The sequence below is a fragment of the Phodopus roborovskii genome, unplaced genomic scaffold (genome assembly GCF_943737965.1).
Source record: "Phodopus roborovskii unplaced genomic scaffold, PHOROB, whole genome shotgun sequence".
NCBI lineage: Eukaryota > Metazoa > Chordata > Mammalia > Rodentia > Cricetidae > Phodopus > Phodopus roborovskii.
Genome location: NW_026126588.1, coordinates 9,402,452 through 9,424,546, shown reverse-complemented (window position 1 = coordinate 9,424,546; position 22,095 = coordinate 9,402,452). Strand labels below are relative to the sequence as shown.

At 41.3% G+C, this 22,095-nt stretch overlaps 1 protein-coding gene across 4 annotated transcripts in view; it reads left to right on the top strand.

Annotated features, from left to right (window-relative positions):
- Kcnq5 (potassium voltage-gated channel subfamily Q member 5) overlaps nt 1-22,095 on the top strand; it is a 491,008-nt gene that overhangs the window by 460,008 nt on the left and 8,905 nt on the right. For all 4 annotated transcript variants that reach the window (XM_051204391.1, XM_051204392.1, XM_051204394.1 and 1 more), the window contains one exon: nt 7,324-7,432. In XM_051204391.1, the coding sequence (XP_051060348.1) occupies nt 7,324-7,432 (109 nt within the window). The remainder of the gene's footprint in view (nt 1-7,323; nt 7,433-22,095) is intronic.

Sequence of the window (22,095 nt, the reverse complement as noted above, 5' to 3'; positions counted from 1 at the left end):
CTGTTGGAAGTGTCTGTGTAGTTTGAGTATACTTCTGCAAAATGTTGTAGAAGTGTATGGAGTTGGAAACATGTATAGTATTGGAGCTGGCATTTATTCAGTCCTACAGTGCATGACAATGAAATTGGAGAATTATTACAAAAAAAGGGAGGGTTAGAATTTGGTGTAACTATTGGAAAAGAAGATGAGATCAGATGAACTTCGCTTTACCCAGCTGTGTTGATCCCTATCAAGTTGGATATTTCGGACACATCTACAAACACGGAAGCTGGAATTGCTTATAAATTAGATGTTGAAATAATATCCCATTCCCTAGCTAACCAAGAAGTCTTAAATAAAATAGGAATTATCAGATTCATCCTGATGGAACATAAACATCAAATGCAAGCTGGTTTTTCTTAAATAAAAAACTACCTGCTGGCAAGCAAAATTATATGACTTACTATGTGAACACAAACTTCAAATTCCAGCTAAATAGGTACCGTGGCTAAGTTCTGAGCATCTGCGCTTTCCAGTTTGTTAAGGGCTATTGTGATGTCCAAAGCACTCGTGAGGTGGAGGGGCAAATGCTCTCAAATTATTCTCTGGAACCTGCAAATCCAAGAATAAACACAATGAGGTAGGTTGGAGACCAGAAGTTGTTTGCAGCCTCTGATGGATAGCCATCGCTGAGATAGAGTGCCGTTCTATTACACCCACTTTCCTCGGCTGCCATGGCTGCTCAATCATCTGTTGCTCCTGCTGCTTAGGGTACTGTGTTTTGTTTTGTTTGTCAATGTTTACAACAGTGTAATCTCTGTTGTTGGAAATCTAGAAGAGTGACTTTCAGGGTAGTTTTGCTGAATCATTGTAATTGAGTGCTTCTACTTCTTCTTCTTCTTCTTCTTCTTCTTCTTCTTCTTCTTCTTCTTCTTCTTCTTCTTCTTCTTCTCCTTCTTCTTCTTCTTCTTCTTCTCCTCTTCCTCCTCCTCCTCCTTCTCCTCCTCCTTCTCCTTCTCCTCCTCCTCCTTCTCCTCCTGTTCTTCTTCTTCATTTATTGGGTAGCTAGAACAATAGCTAAACCACACACACACACACACACACACACACACACACACACACACACAAGCAAAACTTTACATTTCTGTGGTGATATGAAAGAAAATGACCCCCAAAGGGAGTAGTACTGTTTGTAGAAGTGGCTTAATTAAAGTAGCTGTGACCTTGTTAGAGGAAGTGTGTCACTGTAGAAGCAGACTTTTAAGTCTCGTATATATTCAAGCACCACAGTATCTCAGACCACTTCCTGTTGCCTGTAAGCTGTAAGACTCTCAGCTACTTCTCCAGCACCAAGTCTGCCTGCCCTCTGCTGTCCCGCCATAATGACAATGGACTGAACCTCTGAATTCTAAGCAAGCCACCACAATTAAATGTCTTTCATTATAAGAGTTGCCATGGTCATGGTGTCTCTTCACAGCAATAGAAACCATAAGACACATTTTGAACATAGAGTTCTGTCATTTTTTTTTTTTTTTTTTTTTTTTTTTTTTGCTAGAAAACTTTGTGGAGATGGAGGGTGTAGATCAGATCTTAGAGTACCTACCTAGCACACGGGAAACCCTGGTGCAGTCCCCAGCACCATATAACTCAGACACTGTAGCTCATGCCTCTAACCCTAGCACTCTGTGGGGAGATAGAAGCAAGGGATAAGAAAGTTAAGGTCATCCTCAGCTACAATAGCAAGTTCAAGGACATAGGGAGATACATGAGCATTGTCTAAGGAAGGAAAACAAGAAGGGAGGACAAAGGAGAGAATAATATTGACAGATACAGTTCTGTAAACTTTTGCAATACTATGAATTCTCTTTAAACTGTAAGTTATATATTTTATGTTAATATCTACCAGTGCTAACAATGTGCTAAGTCCATCAATTTTGCCATTACTAGTTTCTGTAGCCCAGGCTGGCCTTAAACTCACAGAGATCCACCTGCCCCTGTCTCCCAAAGGCAGGCATCTTCAAACAGAATTACACAACAGTTAATGTTTCGCCATAGCTCTAAGTCCTGCTCTTTCTTATCAACAATCTGTCTGAGGATTTACTTCTTAAATGTAGTCATTTCCCATTGTCTAATGAAGCACTTATATTGTCTCAAATCGCAACTCTGAAAAACATATCTGCAGCACACACACATACACACACCACAGTGAACAAAGAATCATAAAAACACCCTCCAGCTGGGGCTCAGAGAGACTCGGTGACATTAGTCCACCCATGATCGGTGCTTCTTGCACTGGCTGCTCTTGGAGTTCTCTGAAATCTGAAAAAATAATGTTTTTAAATCTGATGCCTCTTTCTGGTGGGGGTGGCATGGTTGTACTAGACTAGAACCAGAACCTCCAGCAAGTGAGTCAACTCTACGGCCAACCTGTGTAACCCCGTTTCTGCTGCCTGGCTTCTGCCCTCGACGTCAGTATTCATCTTAGGGTAGCCTGGGAGTTTGAGGGTTTTTTTGTGTGTGTGTTTTTGGTTTCTTTTGTTTTGTTTTGTTTTCATACTCCCCAGGTGATTTTGATATGCCACCAAGACTGATACCAACTGTATGGCTTCAAAGCTGCCAAGAAGGATTGAATCTTAAAAGAACTGGGAACTTCCCATTCTTCCATAAATGCCTGCAGCTTGGTATTAGATCTTCATGAGAAAACCAAAACCATTTTGGAAATAACATAAGTTTCCAGAATTCTTTCTTTTTATTTCTTTCCGTATGCATTTTTTATTTTTTCTTGTTTTACATATCGATCCCAGTTCTCTCCCTCACCTGCGTTTGAGCCCCAAAACCTTTATAGCAGAAGGAAAGAACAGCGGTTGTCCTCTGGCCATCACATAAATGCATGTGCCACCACACGCATACACAATAAATAAATATAACCTATAGAGCAGAAATGAGTGTTTAATTTGTGCCTGAATGATTGAGTTATAAAATCCCAATAAGACACACCTGAATATAATAGTGTCTCACTCTCATTTTCAGCCTAGACTTCCTCCCAGTGTTGAGGTGGTTGGACCGTATGTCTTCTCACCATGCAGGCTGGGGTTGAGGAAGTAGAGCAGGAACCTGGGACACAACTGTCATGTAATCATTTGGGAGGGTCCCAGCTCCATCTGCAGTCAGCCATGAGCACTGGTCGCATTATCTTCACTTCGTGATTGTTGTGACAATCCACAAGTACTGTTCTGGGAGGGCAAAGTCCATTCTTTTCAAGGATGCAGCTCCTGAGAGTCTACCCATGCTCCAGGAGATGACCCTATTATACATCCTGGCATCGATGAGTACTTGCAATGGGGAAAAAAACAACACAAAGAAGTTGGGAGGGAACAGTGGATCAGGGAAGAATTGGGAATTAGCCTTGACTAAAACACATTTGCATGCCTGCGGAAAAAAATCCTCAAGCAAGAAAAGATAGCATGTTTTTATTAGCAAAACAAAACAGAACAAAACAAAAAAGACCCTGCACCTTATTCTGTCAAACATCAAATTATGGCTGGTTGTGCCACATTTTCAATATGGGTTTTGCAGTATGTGCTCTCCCTATTCCCGCCCCAGATTTCTGAAGCATAGGATGAGAAGTATCTCTCACTAGAATTCAATGAAAGAAAGGAGCTACAAGCCTCAATTTTGTAAGAGTATAAGACATTCTCAAGAGTTCTGTACTGGAAAAACTGAACAATGTTATTGCCTGTGAGTAGCTGGTATATGGGCATCTCACAGGCAGGTGGTATTATCTTTGTCTGTCAATTGCTCTATCTGTGTTCCCTGTCTACTTAAGCTTCCTCTTCCCCTCATCCACACTTCCTAGATGCTCCACCTTAGGTAGACATCCAGGGCTCCTTTAGGGTATGAGCTGGTTCAGCCCTGCTCACTACTCTGATCCAAACTGGATCTGCACTCAATGTAGTAGATGGACATAGTCATATGCAAGGAAAAGTCACAGAGAAGAAGGGATGACAGGGCTCAAGAGGAGAGGCAAATGAAAAGGGGTCAAAGGAAGCGTGGGGTCCCCGCTGAACAGGTTTAAGATCTGCTTCTGCTAGTTAGTCTTTATATGTCTTTGGACAAATTTCATAGCCTTCTGTGCCTTACTCCCACACTGTGAAAAGCTTGGGGTAATAATAGACACACCTCACAGGGGTTTGTGGCAGTTAATTAAAGTTTTTGGCACATGATTAGATTTCTGTAAAAATCCTACTGCTGTTATGATCACCATTATTGTCCCAGAGTGAAGAACTGGAAACCATGGAGAAAAAATTTCTCCTGGGCTGTCGTAACAGACCATGCCATACTGGGTGACTTAAAGCAAGGGAAATACATTGTCTCACAGTTCAGGAATTCCAGGGTCCAAAATCCAAGTATTCCTGGGTTATCTTATTCACGGGGCTCTGGGAAAAAAAAACCCACCCCTGCCACTCACTGAGCATACACAATGAAGTATATCATGTTATCTGCTTTCAGCTTCTCTGAATCCTTTTTTCTTCTTTCTGTGTCCCACAAAGACAATTTTATTGCACTTCTTAGCCCCCCTAACTCAATATGATTTCATTTCAAACCGTGTTTTAATTAGGCCTGCAAAACCCTTATTACCAGTATGTTGGGATCAACTAGGAGGGGTAATGCCTCTAACCTTGGATATGAAGTTCATAGACTCAAATAAGTGTGTTGTATAAGTGAATAATTAGGCAAAACAGGCAAGCTACCTTCCAGGTCATCGGCGTGAGCTAATCAATATTCTCTTGTTTAATCTGTGACAAATGACTTTGGAGGAAAGTTGAAGGCACCCAACGGGACAAACTGCACTTGTCTGCTCCTGCTTCATCTCTCCTGATGTTGCTATTCTATTGTATTGTATTTTACCCTCTGATCGATAAAGAGTGCGTGGACTTTGGAGCCTCAGGAAACTAAATTGTAATAACAGGTTCTCCAATTCCATAGCTTCACTTACCACTTCATGGCCTCAGACAATGCACTTATCTCATCCAAGCTTCAATTCCCACAAAATGCCACCAACATGTGGAGTAAGTCTCATTATTAAAAAAAAAAAAAAAAAAATGAACACATAGAGAGATTTCACCAAAGAGCTGACATCCATTTTAGAGAATGATTGCCAGTTGCCTTGGTCTGTGCTGCTGTAACAAAAGACCAGACACCCTAATTATATTAAGAATAGAAATGTGTTTGTTTCTCACCATTCTGAAAGGGAAGGCACCATTAGGTCCATTGTCTGGAAGGGCTGGAGCTCTGATTCCAAGATGGTGCTTTATTGCTGGATTCTCCCAAGGAGACCAACTCCATACTCACTTGGAGACATAACTCGGTACTCTCCTAATGACATAACTCAGTACTCACGTGGTGACAAATACCCATTCATGAGCACAGTGGCCTCCATCACCTCCCAATGCTCTTCCTCCTACTATCACACTAACAACCAAGTCTCAACACATAAATTTGGAGGAAAATTCTGACAGCCCAGGTGTCATTATCATGCTATCATTATCCCTCTAGCAGGCATCACCGTCTTACTCCCTTTGAGAGAAAGACGGTCAGAGGGACAGTGAAGACAATCTAGAAAAACTCATTAGCATGAATCCCACCATCTCTACCTCCACTCACTTCCATTCCAGCAGAGTGCATAGACCAAGCACTCAGCCACTATCCCTGAAGTTAAACCCATAGTGACTGCATTCCCAGTATAAGCACAGTCCCAATGAATAAACTCCCAATAGCCTATCAGATTTGGCTCAAACCAGGACAGTCTGTGGCAAATCTCTCCCATTCATGACAATGAGTGACTCCGAGCAAAGACCGAATAACAACCCAAGGCCTGTAATATATGTCAACCCTCAACAAGCCTTGGGCCAAATAGCAGCCTTCATTACCCATCTCTCATGAATGCATTTTCATTTCTCTATCTACTTTTATGTTACTAACTTAAAACGTATTCATTGTAGGAAACTGTAGAAAGTAGAGCAGGCAAAAAGAATAAAATTATTCCTGACCTCACATAGTTTTTCTTTAACAATATAACATTTTCTCAGGCATTAGTCTACAACCTCAAATTTAGCAGCTTTGCAGCATTCTGTGCATAAAGTTTCCAACGCATATATACCCTGTGACTTGTTACATGCATTGACTTGGTTTTGACTATTTTGTTGCTGGAAATAAAAATACAAAGATGTGAATTTAGTTTTTATTAATGTTATATAAAGTGTCAAGAATGTGGTATTTATTGTAGCCCTGGTCCTTTTCCAAAAGTTTCAGTTAACCCAAGAAGTTCATCCGACTGGATTATATGGAGCTGATTTCCATATGCAATCTGGTCTTCTCTTAGCTTTGACTATATTATCTTAGGCAAGTGTTCTCACGACTCCACCATTGCCAGTCCAGCAAGCACTAAGTACTCAGCCATCTCCAATGTGCTGCTTAAGTAATTTGTTCAGCATCGGGGCTAATCAGGCCAGTGGCGTGGGGTTTGAGCTCTGTATAGGCAGACTGGTGAATGAACAGTCCAAAGGCGGTTTTCTCAACTCCAAACAGCTGCAATTTAAATAATGGCTATTAGTTTCCAAGGAAAAGGGCAGAAATCACGTGTGAATCAGCACAAATTTGTCACCACCGTCCTCCAAGTGGAAAACAGCTTAGGAAAATATCTGAGTCAAATAAAAACAAACAAACAAAGATTGAGGTTGTAGAAGGACAAGGCTAAGACTGGGGGACACAAACCTCTGAGAGATAGTTCAACAGTTAAGAGCACTGGCTGCTCTTCCAGAGGACCTGGGTTCGATTTCAAGCACCCACATGGCAGCTCACAACTGTCTGTAACTCCAGTTTCAAAAGACCTGACATCCTCACACTGATATACATGCATGAAAAAACACCAATGTACATAAAGTAAAAACAAATAAATCCTTAAAACAACAACGAAATTACCCAAAAATGGGGGAGGGAGTGCTGGAGAGATGGCTGAATGGGTACGAGCACTAGCTGCTCTTCCAGAGGATCCAAGAGCAATTCCCAGCACCCACATGGTGGGTGGCTCACAACTGAGTGTAAACTCCAAGATCTGACACCCACACACAGACATACAAGCAGGCAAAACAGCAATGTTGCATGAAACAAGAATAAATAAACTATTGTTTAAAAAAAAGACTGAGGGACACAATTGGCTGACCTTATACCTCAGCAGCTGCTTGTATGTTCAGTCTCTACGTGTCCCAGTTTCCTGTATCAGGCAAATAATCGGGGATGTCTTAAACAGAAAGCGGTGGCGTTAAGTGGTGTTTTCTCTTGCAGCAGACACAGCCCTTGGCACTGACGATGTGTATGATGAGAAAGGATGCCAGTGTGATGTGTCTGTGGAGGACCTCACGCCGCCACTTAAAACCGTCATTCGAGCTATCAGGTGGGTAAAAACTGTGAGCAAAATGAGTCTGGCACGTCTCTGATGATTTGAAATGCTCTGTGGCTGCAACTTTTCTTCAACAGGTAAATCTCCTGGGATAGGATAACTGTCTCTCTTTGTGGGTCCATCCACGTGCCTTTTAACTCATGAAGTGTTTTGTTGTTGTTGTTGTTGTTTTAACAAGGAACTGTACTGCATTCAACATGAAATGTTAGAGGAGGTGGGTGTTATTTGAAAAGGTAGACCACACCAGGAGATTGTGTAGGATCCAGTGTGCTGTGTTGTATTTGTTGCTTTGGGAACATTTGGTTTATTGGTGCAATTAGAGTTTTTGAAATTATTTTATGGCTTTATTCAATAACACATGTTTCATATTTTGTAGCAAAGGAAAACCGCTCTAGGCTATTTGAAATAGGGTGGAGCTCTGGGAAGCCCAGGGCACTCTGCAGTGATATATTCCCTTCTGAAAAGCAGTTGTTCATAGGGAATCCTAATCTGCTTCTTCTGTCTTCTGCACTGGCAAATAGCTAAGAAAGGACCCATGTTAACTCCAGCTCATGTTTACAAGCCCTCACATATGTATGAAAAATCCATAATGTAGTTAAACAAGTTGCTGTTTATTCTGCCTTCCCCATTTATTCTCTCTGGGGATTCTGTATCTCTTCGTATATATGGGGCGAATGGATTGGTTTTTGTTTTGTTTTGTTTTTTCTTGACATTTCCTACATCTTTCCAAGAATTCAGGAAACGGCTTAAAATATCTAAGTGTGTTCAGATATTTGCTTTAATCTAAATATTAGTGCAATTGATCATTTGCTGCTAGTTTGACATGGTCTTTTAGCACGATGTTAGTTAGATGTGACCTTGTAGTTTTACTGGAAAACATTCGGCAAGCAGAAATTAGTTACCAGTAAATGTTAGTGGGGTCAAAGAAAACCATGATATTATGAAAGTACCCGTGCTCCAGAGGACGTTAAATGATTGGTATCCACAAGCTAACCAGAAGTGTAGTGAACATTAATTGCCTTACAGAAAGGGAGGTTCCTTTTTGGCCTGGATGGCCTCAGGTTATGTCCTTTATTTCATTGTAACTATACACAGTACTACCAGACTTCTTCACTGGGTACCAATTTGAGCCACCAGCTGTATAGTTATCATATATCCATGGACAACCTAGAAGTCCTAGGTGACATTTAAGTGAGGCATGATAGCACATGTCTATAATCCCAGGTCAGCCTGGGAAACCCCACCTCACAAAGAAGAAGAAGGAAGAGGAGAAGATGGAGGAGGAGAAGAAGGAGAAGGAGGAAGAGGAGGAGGAGGAGAAGGAGGAGGAGAAACCTACATATGTATTTCAGTATTTCGGTCCAGGAAACTCAGACTATATAGGGAAATAATGTCAGAAGCCTTCAATTAAAGGATATGATAGGGCTGGAGGGATGGCTTAGACATTAAGAGCACTGGCTGCTCTTCTACAGGACCCAAGTTTGATTCCCCGTACCCAGATGGCGACTCACGGTCATTCCAGTTCCCGTGGGTCCAATGCCCTCGTCTAGCCTCCCCGGGCATCAGGGGCTGATGGAGAGGGCAGACACATATGCAGGCAAAGCATCCAAAAACACAAAATAAAAAAGTTAAATTTAAAAAAGGACCAAGAAATGTACTATCCAATATCGAAGCTGCTTGTTACAAAAGGCTATTTAAATTTGAATTAATTAAGATGGAAGATGATTTAAAACTGCATTGCTCAGTTGAACAATACACATTTCAAATGCTTAGTTGTCAAAGTCACCCATAGCTAGTGACAAACATATTGAACAAAAAAAAAAAAAAAAAACAAAGGTCAGCACTGTTCTGTCGTCATGGGAAGTTGTATTGGACAGTCCTGCTCTGTAAGTCACCTTCAGATCCTTCTCATGCATTGACTATTTCCATCACAGCCTCTAACATAAAGGTCGGAGAGCATGGTCCACAAATTCATCTGACTGGCAACAAATGACTAAAATCGTGTCTAGGAGATCAGGCTCCATAAAAGTCAACCTTAGCACAGCTTTGTGTCATTTCTGCAGAACTTCTGAAGCTTCCGCTTCTGCTTCACAGCCTATGATAAAAGGATCGTGGACTGCAAGAGAGAAAATGAGTTAGGTTTATTCTGCTGTCTTAAGCACTTCAGCAACAGTTTAAGATTTACTTTGCCCTTCGCGAAATCGGCTGACATTTGTAGTCTTTTGCCGAATTGCCTTCTTTTTCAAAACTCTTTCTCGATCTTTTTTTTTTTTTTTTTTTTTTTTTTTTTTTTTCTATCCCCTATTTGGTCCAAGATTTTAGCCCAGGCTGGTCACAAATACATACTACATAGCTAAGGCTAGTCTTAAACACCTGATCCTCCTGCTTCTATGTCCCTGAGGCTGGCATTTCAAGTGTCTGCCAGCACACCCCGCTTGGTTCTTCTTTGTATGTGGGAGTTATGCACGTGTGAGTGTCTGAGGTAGAGGGAGTCTGCTCGTCAGTGTGTATGGACAGAAGAAGCCAGAGGAAAATGTCATATGCCCTCCCTGCTCTGTGACTGCCTTGAGACAGGTGTCCCACTGGGTTCAGAGTTTCCCACTGAACCTGGATGATGCTGTTTTAGTTAGACTATCTGCTCAACAACCCCCAGCCTTTCTCCTGCCTTCATCTTCCCCCATCTCCTGCTGTAGGGTTATAGGCTTGTGTACAAACACCTGGCTTTTACAGTAGGTGCTGGAGTCTGAACTCATGCTTGGGCAGCTCGCCTCCTTAGCCCTGAGTCCTTATTTTTAGCTGAACTTGATTGAGGTGACTAGTTTTGTTGTTGTTTTGTTTTGTTTTGTAGATTTTGAGGCTTTCAGTGATGATACTTGGTACCTGGGGGATATTTTTCTCCCCTCTATTCTGATTCTGCCTGGAGTTGTTTAAATCACTCCTAAGTTCCATTTAAAATAATTAGATACTACTTTTAAAAAGAAACTTAAGAGCCACTAAACTAAAGAGTTTAATAACGGCCCAAAGTTGTTAATCCATGAAGTATGTAACTTAAAGATACATGATTCAGAAGGTGACGAAATGCTTAGCAGTTAAGGACATGTGCTACTGTTACAGAGAACACACTTCATTCCCCAGACCATCAGGAGACTCACAATGGCCTATAACTCCAGCTCCAGAGGGTCTGACTCTCTCCTCTGGAGTCCATGGGCGCTGCACTCGCACGCACAAACACACACACTAAACACAGACACACATAATAAACACACACACACAATAAACATACACACATAATCAAACACACACACACATAATAAATACACACATAATTAACACACACATAATCAACATAAACACATAATAAACACACACAAGCCTGCCTATGCACATGTATATCACTTAAAATAAAAACTAAATTATTTTTGTAAGGCACACAATTCAAAGACTACCCAATACAACTAGTTCTACAAAGAAATTTGCAGATGTGTGTCCCTAAATCTTATAGGAAGGCGCTCTTCCCCTGAGGGACCATTTGCAGAAATAAGTTCATCATCAGCTGGCTAAGAAGTCTGTCAGGGTATGCCCACCTCTTTCAACTCACCTGAAATAGGGTTTTCTGTGTTTGTTACTGACTCCAAACATGAGCCAACCATTATCCATCTCTAAATGAACAACTTTGCTTTGACGTTTGCCTTTTTGTTAGAATATTTTATGTGAATGCATAAATATGTCTTTTGTATCCCAGAAACTCTTACAATAGTGGTTTCTCTTAAAAGAAAAGTTCATATTAAAACAAGGGACAAAAAAATATGCATTCCACCACAAGGGTGACAATATGTAAAAATATTACTACATTCACAAATAGTAAGGTACCAATTCTTTATATTCAGTTATTAGTGTTTATTAAATGTCTCCCAACATCTCAGGAAATAAGATGACTAGTACTCATACAGTAAGGATTGTATTACTTTTTTTTTTCATTTTACAACCCCAGTTCCCCCTCCCTCTCCTTCTAGAATCCCCCTCTCACCCCCCTCCTATCTACTCCTCAAAGAGGGTAAGACCCCCCTTGGGGAATAAACAAAGCCTGGCATACCGAATTGAGGCAGGACCAAGCTCCTCCCTCCTATTACTTATTAATGAAGGAAGTTACCTGTTTTTATGGACTTTATTTGTTGGTTGACTTTGTTGCTACTGCTATATTGAAATGCTGGAGATCAAACCTGGCTTCTTACACACACTAGGTAAATGCTCTACCTCTCAGCCACATCTCCAGCCCTTCAATGTCACTATTCACAGTCGGTTAGTAATGACTATTCTTAGATAATTGCTAAAATGTGTCCTTTACTCAAAAAAAAGACTTGGTTTTGTGTATTCCCTCCAAGATTATCACAGACCTTTTTCTAAATATTTCACAGAGAGGTAATTAATTACAAGTTGATTAATAAACTACACAGCATTCTGCCCACTTGCCTTTGACTATTTCATGGTAAGACACCTGTTTGAAAAAACCACCCATATACTACGCCTAACAGCCAAGTTATGAGATCAGCGTAGATGCCCAACAACAAATGGATGCATCAGGAAACTGTGGAATGCAGACACAATAGAGCACTACTCAGTCATAAATGAAGAGTGAAATGTCATTTACAGGAAGACAAAATTAGATGGAACTGGATTATATGTCAAGTGAAATAAGCCAGGCCCTTAGAAAGACTGATCTGGCATGCTTCCTGTCATAGGCAGAATCTACATTTTCAAAAAAAAAAAACTTCATGAAGTTTATAGGACTATTTAGAGAAGGACCAACAATAGGAGAGGGTCTGGGAGATGTTGATAGAAAAGTGAATGCTATTGGAGCAAGTTTATACATGTATAGAAATATCATTGTGAAATACGTTATTTTGTATAATGGATTTGTAAATGACAAAAAAAGAAAGAAAAGAAATTGCCATTACCTTGACATGATCTTCCATAATGAAGAGCATCTGATTATTTGATGGTTATGGGTCATGCTTGTATTGGTATTGCAATCACTATAGAAATTTGAATCTGAGCTTTGATGAGATGGCTCAGTGGTTCCATTTCCAACACTTAAACTGAGTATCTCCCAGCTGACTACAATGCCAGCTCCAGGAGATCTAGCACCCTCTTGTGGCTTTCATGGGCAGCTGCACTCAAGTACACATGCCCACACAGAGACTCATATACATTTTTTTTTTAACTATGAACATTCTGCAAATTCTCGTATAACTGAATGCATGATTATATTTGTTTTAACAAGTATTTGAAAGTCTTATCAATACAACTAGATTTTTTAAGCCTCAGAACGATAACCTTTTTAAAATGCAAGAGAAGATGTATAGCTTGTTTTCTTGCACTGACCAAGGTTATCTCTCAGCTATGCATACCAGGGCAACGTGAGAGTATTGTTTAAAGAATTGGGCATTTGGGGAAAGGGCTTTGCTCACTGGACAATGTGGTGTTTATATGCTTCTCACTAGTGTGCTTTCATAGAATTGCTATGTCTAGGATGAGTGTAACTCCTAATGAGGTCCTCAGTGACCACTGTTCTTGCATAAGCTGCTGTTATATATGCAGAAAATGTGTGCTTTTTCGTATGATTATCACAGTGGCAGAGTGCCCACCTTGCATGCGTGAATCCCTGGAATTGATCCCCAAGACCACAATGCAAAAACCGGAATGAGAATACTGTGCAGCCTATTTTTCTGCTGAAGATAATTAAAAACAACCCAATTCAAATGCTCATTATTTTGAAAGAGTGCAAAAGAAGCTATTAATTTTATTATGTTCCAACTTCTCTTAATATTTATATGCACTCATTGCCACACCTGTTATGTTGCACTGTAGGCAACCTTTTATATCCCAAGTCAAGCCAACTGTTTAAAGAATCAAATGAAATAATAAAGCCAAGAGTGAAAACGCAAAGAACTCTCCTCCTGTGCATTTGTTTGCAGCACTGAGGCTGCAGCCCAAGGCCATGCATAATCAGACAAGCAAGCATTCTAACATCGAGCTCCATCCCTAGCTCCTCAGAGAAGTCTTTAGCTGGCTATCCTGGCACTATGGATCATCCACCCCACATCATTACCCTGCTGAGATGGCTGCTCAGGAAATTTGATCCAGTCCTCTATCCAGCCCTGTGCCTCTTATAGGAATGGTGATAGTATTGTTCTAGCTGTAGCTGTTGGTAAGCACTGGGCAAATGCTAATGATCAGCCCTTGAGTTGGCTGGGCTCCTTAGTGCCTTGCAGCATGCCTTCTCCATTGTCCCTTTTCCACTAAGAAAAAGAGTTCTGGCCTTTTCCTCCCTACCTGCTCTCATGGCAAGTTCCTTTCCCTTTGCTAAGACATGATTTTAGTTCCCAAAATATTTACAACCTTGTTCACTTGTGCCCCTCCCCAACAGTGTGCTAGCTATGACCCCTCTGAAGTTATCAATCTATTACTTAGACTGATAAATAATTCAGAATTAAAGGTTAATGGGGGAGGGTGCTGGAGAGACGGCTCAGTGCTTAAGAATACTAGCTGGTCTTTCAGAGGTTCTGAGTTCAATTTCCAGCAACCACATGATGGCTCACAACTATCTGTAATGAGATCTGGTGCCCTCTTCAGACCTGCAGGGATACATGCAGGCAGAACACTATACATAATAATAATTCTTTAAATAAACCAGAAAAAAAAAAGCTTAGGGTTTTTTGGGGGGGGTGTTGTTGTTGTTGTTGTTGTTGTTGTTTTACTCAATAACAAATCAGTGTCCTAAATCCTCCCTTCCTGCTCAGGGTGTCTCACACACACACACACACACACACACACACACACACACACAGGTACTTCTAAAGAAGAAGTTAGGTTTAATGGCATCAACTGCAGTATTCAGGAGGCTAAAGGAGGAAAATGGCAATTTGCGATATGTTTTGGAGGAAAAGGAGACGTGGGAGGCGTGGAAGGAGGAAAGGAAGAAAAGAAAGAAGAAACAAAGGCAAGGATTAGCAGTCATCTCTCCCTTCTCCTTTACAGAGGTCTACAGAGGTTTACAGATTCTTTGCACTTCCTTCCCGGAAGTTAGTATATGCACCCTAAAAATGTAACCTGAGCTTCTCCTGAGCACCAGGCATGGGAATAAACATTAACGAGGGAGGCAGATCCCTATTCATAGTTATGAGGTCCAGCAAGAAAAATACAGTCAACCACGATGCCCAGAAGATTAGATAACTGAAGCATGAGTAAATCAACAGGTCCACTAGATACAGCATTCAGAGAGGATGGAACAAAGAAACTTGGTACATCTGTAGGTACCAGTAAGATTATTTAAGGGGAAATGTAGTAAACATGGGCGAACTACAATTACAGAAAAATGTAGACGTGATAGCAGCATTAGAAAGAGTGTGTGTTAGTAGAGGGTGGCAAATTAGGAAAATACATGTAAAATTGAAGATGGAGCATGAACTATTTTGAAGAGTAGGAAGACAAGGAGTCTTTAAATACGGAAGCAGGTGATGGGTGTTTTATTCTAATGTTTGAAAAGATGCTATGATGATGGCCAAGTAAAGAGAGTGTTGAGAAGTAAGGAATATTGTTTTATATATACTTTTATATACTTAATATATACTTATATACATATATATATACATATATACTTATATACTTAAATACTTATATATACTTAATACTGTATATGTAATGCTATATGTTATATATATGCAATCTATGAAGATAGTCCAATGGATAAGTGTTTGATGTACAAGCTTGAGTGACAGCCCACCTGTAAGCCTCATGTGCAAGAGGCAACGACAGGGGAACCCTCCCAGAACACACCTGATAGACTAACTGAATCACTGAACCTTAAGTTCAGCCAGAGACCTTTCTCCTGTAAATAAGTGATGAGATCAAGGAAAACACCCGACTTCAACCTCTGGCATCCTTACACGAGCACCACACATCCTTACAGGTCCTTTCACATACACCACACATACATGCACACAAATGTCAGTATTTGTCAGGTACAGTGTACAGACCTGAAATCCTAGCACTCAAGAGATAGAGGCAAGAGAATCAAGAGTTCAAAGTCAATCAGGGCTACATGATGAGACTGTGTCTTAAAACAAAACAAATCGATTCCAGACAGTAGGGAAGGATGGGAAGAAAGCGCAGGAGGAATAAAGAATAGTATATCTACCTTAAGAGAAACAACTGTTGGATCTAAAGGGCTCAGCAGTGGAGTGGATCTCTGGGTCTGTGACCCAATAGGAAAAAAAGAATGGAATGGGAGCAAACTTGGTAACCAGCAGCACAATGACAACTGTCTTACTGATGTCTCATTCAAGAACTAAAAATAAAATCAAATGAGCTACACACATTCCAATGCTTAAAACTATGCAAAGACATACAAAGGAAGAAGAGAGACTCAAAGAGAGTGGACAGATAGAAACCAGGGAGGTATGGCAGAAGACAACCTGGAGGACCAGGTTGAGTAGGAGACAGAACTTAAAATGTGCTAAGTGCTGCTCTTACAAGAGTTCAGAAAGATCAAGTAAGAAGGTCCTTGGAAAGTGTCCATAAGAGTTAATGGGACTCCAGAGGCATTGGGGGGGGGTGGCTGGGGTGGGAGACAGGATAGGGGGAAGGGCTTGAAGTCAGATGGCAAACAGAGCTCTTCTAAAATCTTGATATTGTAATCTTTCACTATTAATATGAACACGGTGTCAAGGATTTCTTTGTAACTAGCAAAGACTCGACTCCTCCAAAATAGCTCACATCTGTTCAGCAACTGAAGAGCCAGGGATGGCATGTCAAACCTTTGGAAGTACATATGCAAATCAGACCTCACTGTCACCCTGGTTGGGTGGCAGAGCTTTCCTGAGTTGTTTCTGTGGTACCTGTGTAGAGAGGCATACACAGGACCATTCTCCTGGCCCCTTCCTGAAAGGTAGTCTCAACTCTGGATCCTTCTTGAATCTCACTTTATACTTCACATAAAAGGACTTCACAGACAAGAGGTGATATTTGCCATTGTAGATTGTTGTTGTTGTTGCAATGCTGCTGCTGCTGTTGAATCTGCAAGCTGTTTAATTCTCCATCTTGCTGATAGCACCTCTGCTGTTTTAACTGAGGTGATGGAGGCTGGTTTTCAAGGCACTATTGCGACATTCTGGACAGCCATGCCACAGTAAAGGGCGCTGCCTGCAGATGCTGCAAGGATCATTTATCACATGTTTCCAAAATCAGCTAATAAATTCCCTAGGACATTCTTTGTTTAGTTATGTTTTGAAGATAATCACTTGTGGCCACATTTTCATTGAGGCTGAATTAAACTACTGTTCCCCTTAGCAACACACTGTGATTTTTAGCCTTTTGTTGGGTTATAATTTAAACTGAGTCTCCCTTCTTGTTTCTGGGACAGAATGATTTAAAACCAAAGAGTGCATGGGCATTTATTTACTTATTCCTTTCTCGATTTAGATTTTATGCAGAATTTTGTATTCCTGAAAAATAAAATCCCAAACTGGGAAGTGGTGGCACACGCCTTTAATCCCAGCACTTGGGAGACAGAGGCAGGCAGATCTCTGTGAGTTCAAGACCAGGCTGGTCTACAAGAGCTAGTTCCAGAACAGCCCCCAAAACCATAGAGAAACCCTGTCTTTAAAAAACAAACAAACAAAAAAGTAAAGAGAAAAGAAAAGGAAAATCCCCAAATTTAGTTAACATATCAAGGTTAAGCAGACCCTGGGAGGAAATTAACTATTTATAGATTTGCTTGGATCTACAGATTTCTGCATGAGTTTTACTGCCTTACACTCATAAAATGAAAATTCACCAAAACTATAGAACAGGCTCTTCATCTTTCAGCTTGAGAACCATAATAATTTAGGTGGGCACACTCCTTTAATCCCAGCACTCAGGAGGCAGAGGTGGGCAGACCTGTGTGGGTTCAGGTCCAGTTTGGTGTACAGAGTAAGGTTCAGACTATCAAGAGATATGCAGATGTACCTATGTATACCTCCACTAAGAGCTAAAGGGTGGGACTAAAGAGATGGCTCTGTAGTTAAGAGCATCTGTTGCTCTTTCAGAGGACCCAGGTTCAGTCCCCAGCAACTACATGGTGGCTCATAATTGTCCAAAACTTCATCTTGAGCTCTCATCTAACCTCCACCGGCACCAAACATGCACAAAGCACATACATACATGCAGGCAAATATACATAAAATAAATCTTTAAAAATTGATAAACTAAATGGCTCTTGAGAGCCTATTCCTCATGCTGGATTGCCTTGCACAGCCTAAATTCCAGGGAAGGTGCTTGATACACCATGCTCTGCTAATACCCATGGGAAGCCCGCCCCTGTCTGAGTGAATATGGAGGAGGGGGAGAGGGTGTAGGGGAGGTAGGGAAGAGGGTGGGAGAAGAGGAGGGAGGGGAGGCTGCAGTTGGGATGCAAATTTGTTTATTTATTTATTTATTTATTTTAAGCACGAGAAAGAAAAACTGAGTCGGGGGCATCTAAGATCTCCTGGGCTTCCCTAGTAGCTAGCATCCCAGTCTGAGATGGAAGGGTAGAGGTGTCTTAGCTGTATGTTTCTCTAACTCGTTTTGCAGGATCTTCACAAAATAAATGGTTACTGTGCCCACAAATACAAGTATATATTGTTGAATTATGTTTATATATAACACAGGAAAATAATATCACTAAATATCATTGTGACTAACACCTATACTTACAATAGAAGCACAAACTATCTAGTCATGCAGACCTTGTTATCTACTAGATTTGCTCATGAATAACACTATGCTTGAGTTAATGTCTAAAAATCCAGAGATGGATAGCTTGGGGTGTGGTGGGGTATTTTATGATCCAAAGTGTAGTGAGATATCCACCCCACTCGCAACTGTTGCCCTGACCACGCCCATTGGGGTGTGGGGACAGGTGTGGGCATAACCAAAGGGGACTAGGTCTGAGGCCCCGGACTCCAGTCTTTCTTCCTATTGGAGGAGAGCATCCAGAGGCATCCTTGAGATGGGAACCTTCAGGCAGTCATCTGTTTCTGCTGTAAGTGAAATTTCCCCGAACAAACATCCATCAGCTTATCGTTTCCCACAGTCTTTTTTATACCTGAGATACCAAAGTCTCTATGTCATTCAAGAATGAGCCTTAATTTGTTTTGTTTTGTTGTTTCTTTTGTTTGATTTTTCGGGACAAGGCTTCTCTGTATAACCCTGGTCGACCTGGAACTCACTTTGTAGACTGCCCTTGAACTCAAAGACCCACCTGCCTCTGCCTCCCAAAAGCTGGGATTAAAGGCATGCGCCACCACACCCAGATGGATCCCTTGATTTTAAATGTGTTAGATGCTGTGCTTCTCATGGAGACTCAAATATCCAAAAATGGAGTTTCCCAGGCTTGGAAGAAAAGCTGTGAAATACAGAGCCACAGAGCAGATAAACCCAAGAAACCAAGACAAAATGAAGAGGTAGACCAGAGATGGGCAGGCAGAGCCTGTGAAGGGCTGTCCCTCCCGAAATCATGTCCTCCCTCCTCCTCCAGCTCAGCTGAACACTCAGATTGACCTGTTTCCAGATGCCTTCTGCCCATTTGTCAGCTGCCTCAATAGCCTAAAAGCACTCCCTCTGGCTTAAAGGGATTGCCTCCTACATTGGCTGCCCTCAGTGGTGGATTGTACAATGAAATTAACCCTTTTCTCTTCGAGCAGCTGTTTATCTCGACAGCAGGCAGACAAGAAACAAGAAGTCCCATTAACTGTCTGTGATTCAGGGTGTAGCTCAGTGATAAAGCACTTTCTCAGCATTCATAAGGCCCTGGGTTCAATCCCTAGCACCACAAAGGAGTGTGTGTATGCGTGTGAGAGAGAGAGAGAGAAAGAGAGACAGAGAGAGCATGTGTCTGTGTGTGTGTTGGTGTGAGTTTGTGAGTGTGTATGTGTGAGATTGTGGGGTATGTGTGAGTGTGTGTGTGTGAGTTTGTGGGGTATGTGTATGAATGTGTGTGTGTATGTGAGGTATGTGTATGAATGTGTGTGTGTATGTGAGGATGTGTATGAATGTGTGTGTGTATGAGTTTGTGGGGTATGTATGTATATGAATGTGTGTATGAGAGAGAGAGTGTGTGTGTCTGTGAGTGAATGAATGTGTGTGAGTGTGTGTGAATATATGTGTGTAATTGTCTGTTGGTGTGAGTTTGTGGGTGTGTATGTGTGAGTTTGTGGGTGTGTGAGAATGTGTGAGTTTGTGGGTTATGTGTGTGACTCTGTGTGTGTGTGTGTGTGTGTGTGTGTGTGTGTGTGTGTGTGTGTGTTGCTACAGGTATGGTAGCTACAGCCTATACTTCCCAGGTACTCAGACCACTTGAGTCCATGAATTCAAATCCATCATGGGCAACGTGGTGAAAACTCTGTCTCCAAATAAAGCAAAAAGAAAATCAAAATTCTCTGGGTCGTATCCTAGACCAATTAAATCAGAATTAGAGTCAGGGCCCACGCTCCCTGGGTGACTGCAATGAGCAGCCAAGCTTGGGAAGTAGAGCTGTCTGCACAGTCAATCAAACGCCTCTTCGGTTCACAGCCGGCTGGGCCCTCTCTGCCCTGCGCACACGGTTTGGCTGCTGGCCGGGCCCATCCATCTGCTTGGTGGCAGCAGTAGTCACTGCTGCTTCTGTTTTCCCACTATTCTTCTCTCTGCATATTCATGTCTTCACCCTGATTTAGAGGACTAGAACAAGACTCCTGCAAGATTTTATAACTCATGGCAACACAACAAATGCACCTACATTTCCTTCAGTCCTCAGAAGTGCACATGTGTTTGTGTGTATTAATAGACATATTCTACCCGGAGTTTAACTTTGCTGTAGCTCCTTCTTTCTCAGAAAATGTGTGAGCAGCCTTCTCCAGTTTCCGAAAGAGGCGCCAATTTGGGTCTGTGGTGAGCCTTTTCCACCCTCTAGTGGTGCTGCGAGAGCATGATGTCTTCTTGTTCGACAGGGTTGCTTCATTCCTAGCCTCTTGCTTACCATCAGCTTCCTAGGAGACTGACAATAGTAGACTAACATAATTAAGGGCTTAACACTGGAGTCCAACTGGCTCATTTCCTATTCCAAGTGGGATAGTTTTTAATATCAGCCAAGTTGCTTAGCCTCTCTCTTTACCACAGGTCCTTATCTGCAAAATAAACATATACCTCTCTTAGGGTATATTAGGAAAGATGAATAGTTTCATCATCCTAATTATCAAATCTATTTCAAAGGTTCTAATTTTACCCTGGGAAAATGTCCTCAAATGCTCCTTTTTTTTCCCAGGCAATGAAGCTATAGCCAAGTTCTTTTGTAAACATGGAAGAGGCCCCCAAGGTCTTTGGCCTCTTTGTCAAACCAATTCATAGACTTCAACTTATTCCTGGTTTCTTGGCCTTTCCTCTCTAAACCAGGGGTCAGAGATGACAGCTAGAGGTCAAATATCTAACAAAGTTTGTCTGGTGCAAGTTAAGAGTTATTGAGTCATATCTGCATTTGTTTGTTTATCTTTTCCAGAGGTCTGTCATTCTAGCAGAAACCATAAGACCTCAGGACATACTGCTTTCACTTGCTGGCCCTTCACCTAGATAGGAATTTTAGTTTCTCTGCATTTGTACCCACCTATGTTTGGAAGTCAAGACAGAACTTCCAGGCTAGCTCAAGACAAAACCAGCTTTCATCCTTCCACCTGCCAACCTAGGACTTCCCAAACCTCAGATCTCTCTTCTTTCCCTTAGTCTCATAGCTAAACATCTTAGTATCTGAAATACGGTGGTATTGGAGAAGGGAAAAATTAGTAATTAGAAGACCTTTCAAATTCATAATGGAATATGTCCCTCAAGACAAGTGTGGTGATACACACCTTTTGGAGGCAGAAGCAGGGGGATCTTTGAGTTTGAAGCCAGTCTACAGAGTTTCAGGATAGTGAGGGCTACACAGAGAAACCCTGTCTAAAAAGCCATTAAAAAGATGTTCTCTCAATTTTCAAAACTCTCATTTCTTCCTAAGGTCTAGAATTATTAAGCCATGAACTTCATTTCACCACTAGGTAACCAGAAAATTACCTAATGTCTCTTCTTCTCAAAGGCTAACAGAATGTCTTTCAAAAATAACAACACTCTCTGGTAGATAATACATTTCAAAGCAAAACCGACAGACTACAGTTCAAGTAATGTATATATCCTGAAGTGGGATATAAATAAGCAAAGAACCACTTTATTTGATGAAATGTAGAATATTGTAATTATAAAGGTTAGGAAAAAAGAGAGAGCTTTTGAGAGAATAAAGATAGTGAAATGAAGGGGTAGAGTGAATTCAGAAACATAGAGATGAAGATGGATAAAGTGATTGATGTGGCCTTGGATTCACTTGTGCATGTGTCAGAGGTCACATGCCTAGTCTGTACAATCCTTTTACAGTGATAAAGTAGCCTGCCCCGCATCCTTGCCCACAGGTGGACTGTGGGCCTTGACATCAGCAATAACTTGCCTCTTGAGAGTTGTGTGATCTTAAAATAGCTTTCTCAAACTATCTAGCTTTTCCTTGACTCAAAAAGCAAGGGTGGGAAGTTATTAGTTTTGAATTGATGTAATACAGACAAACTGTTCAGCACATTGCC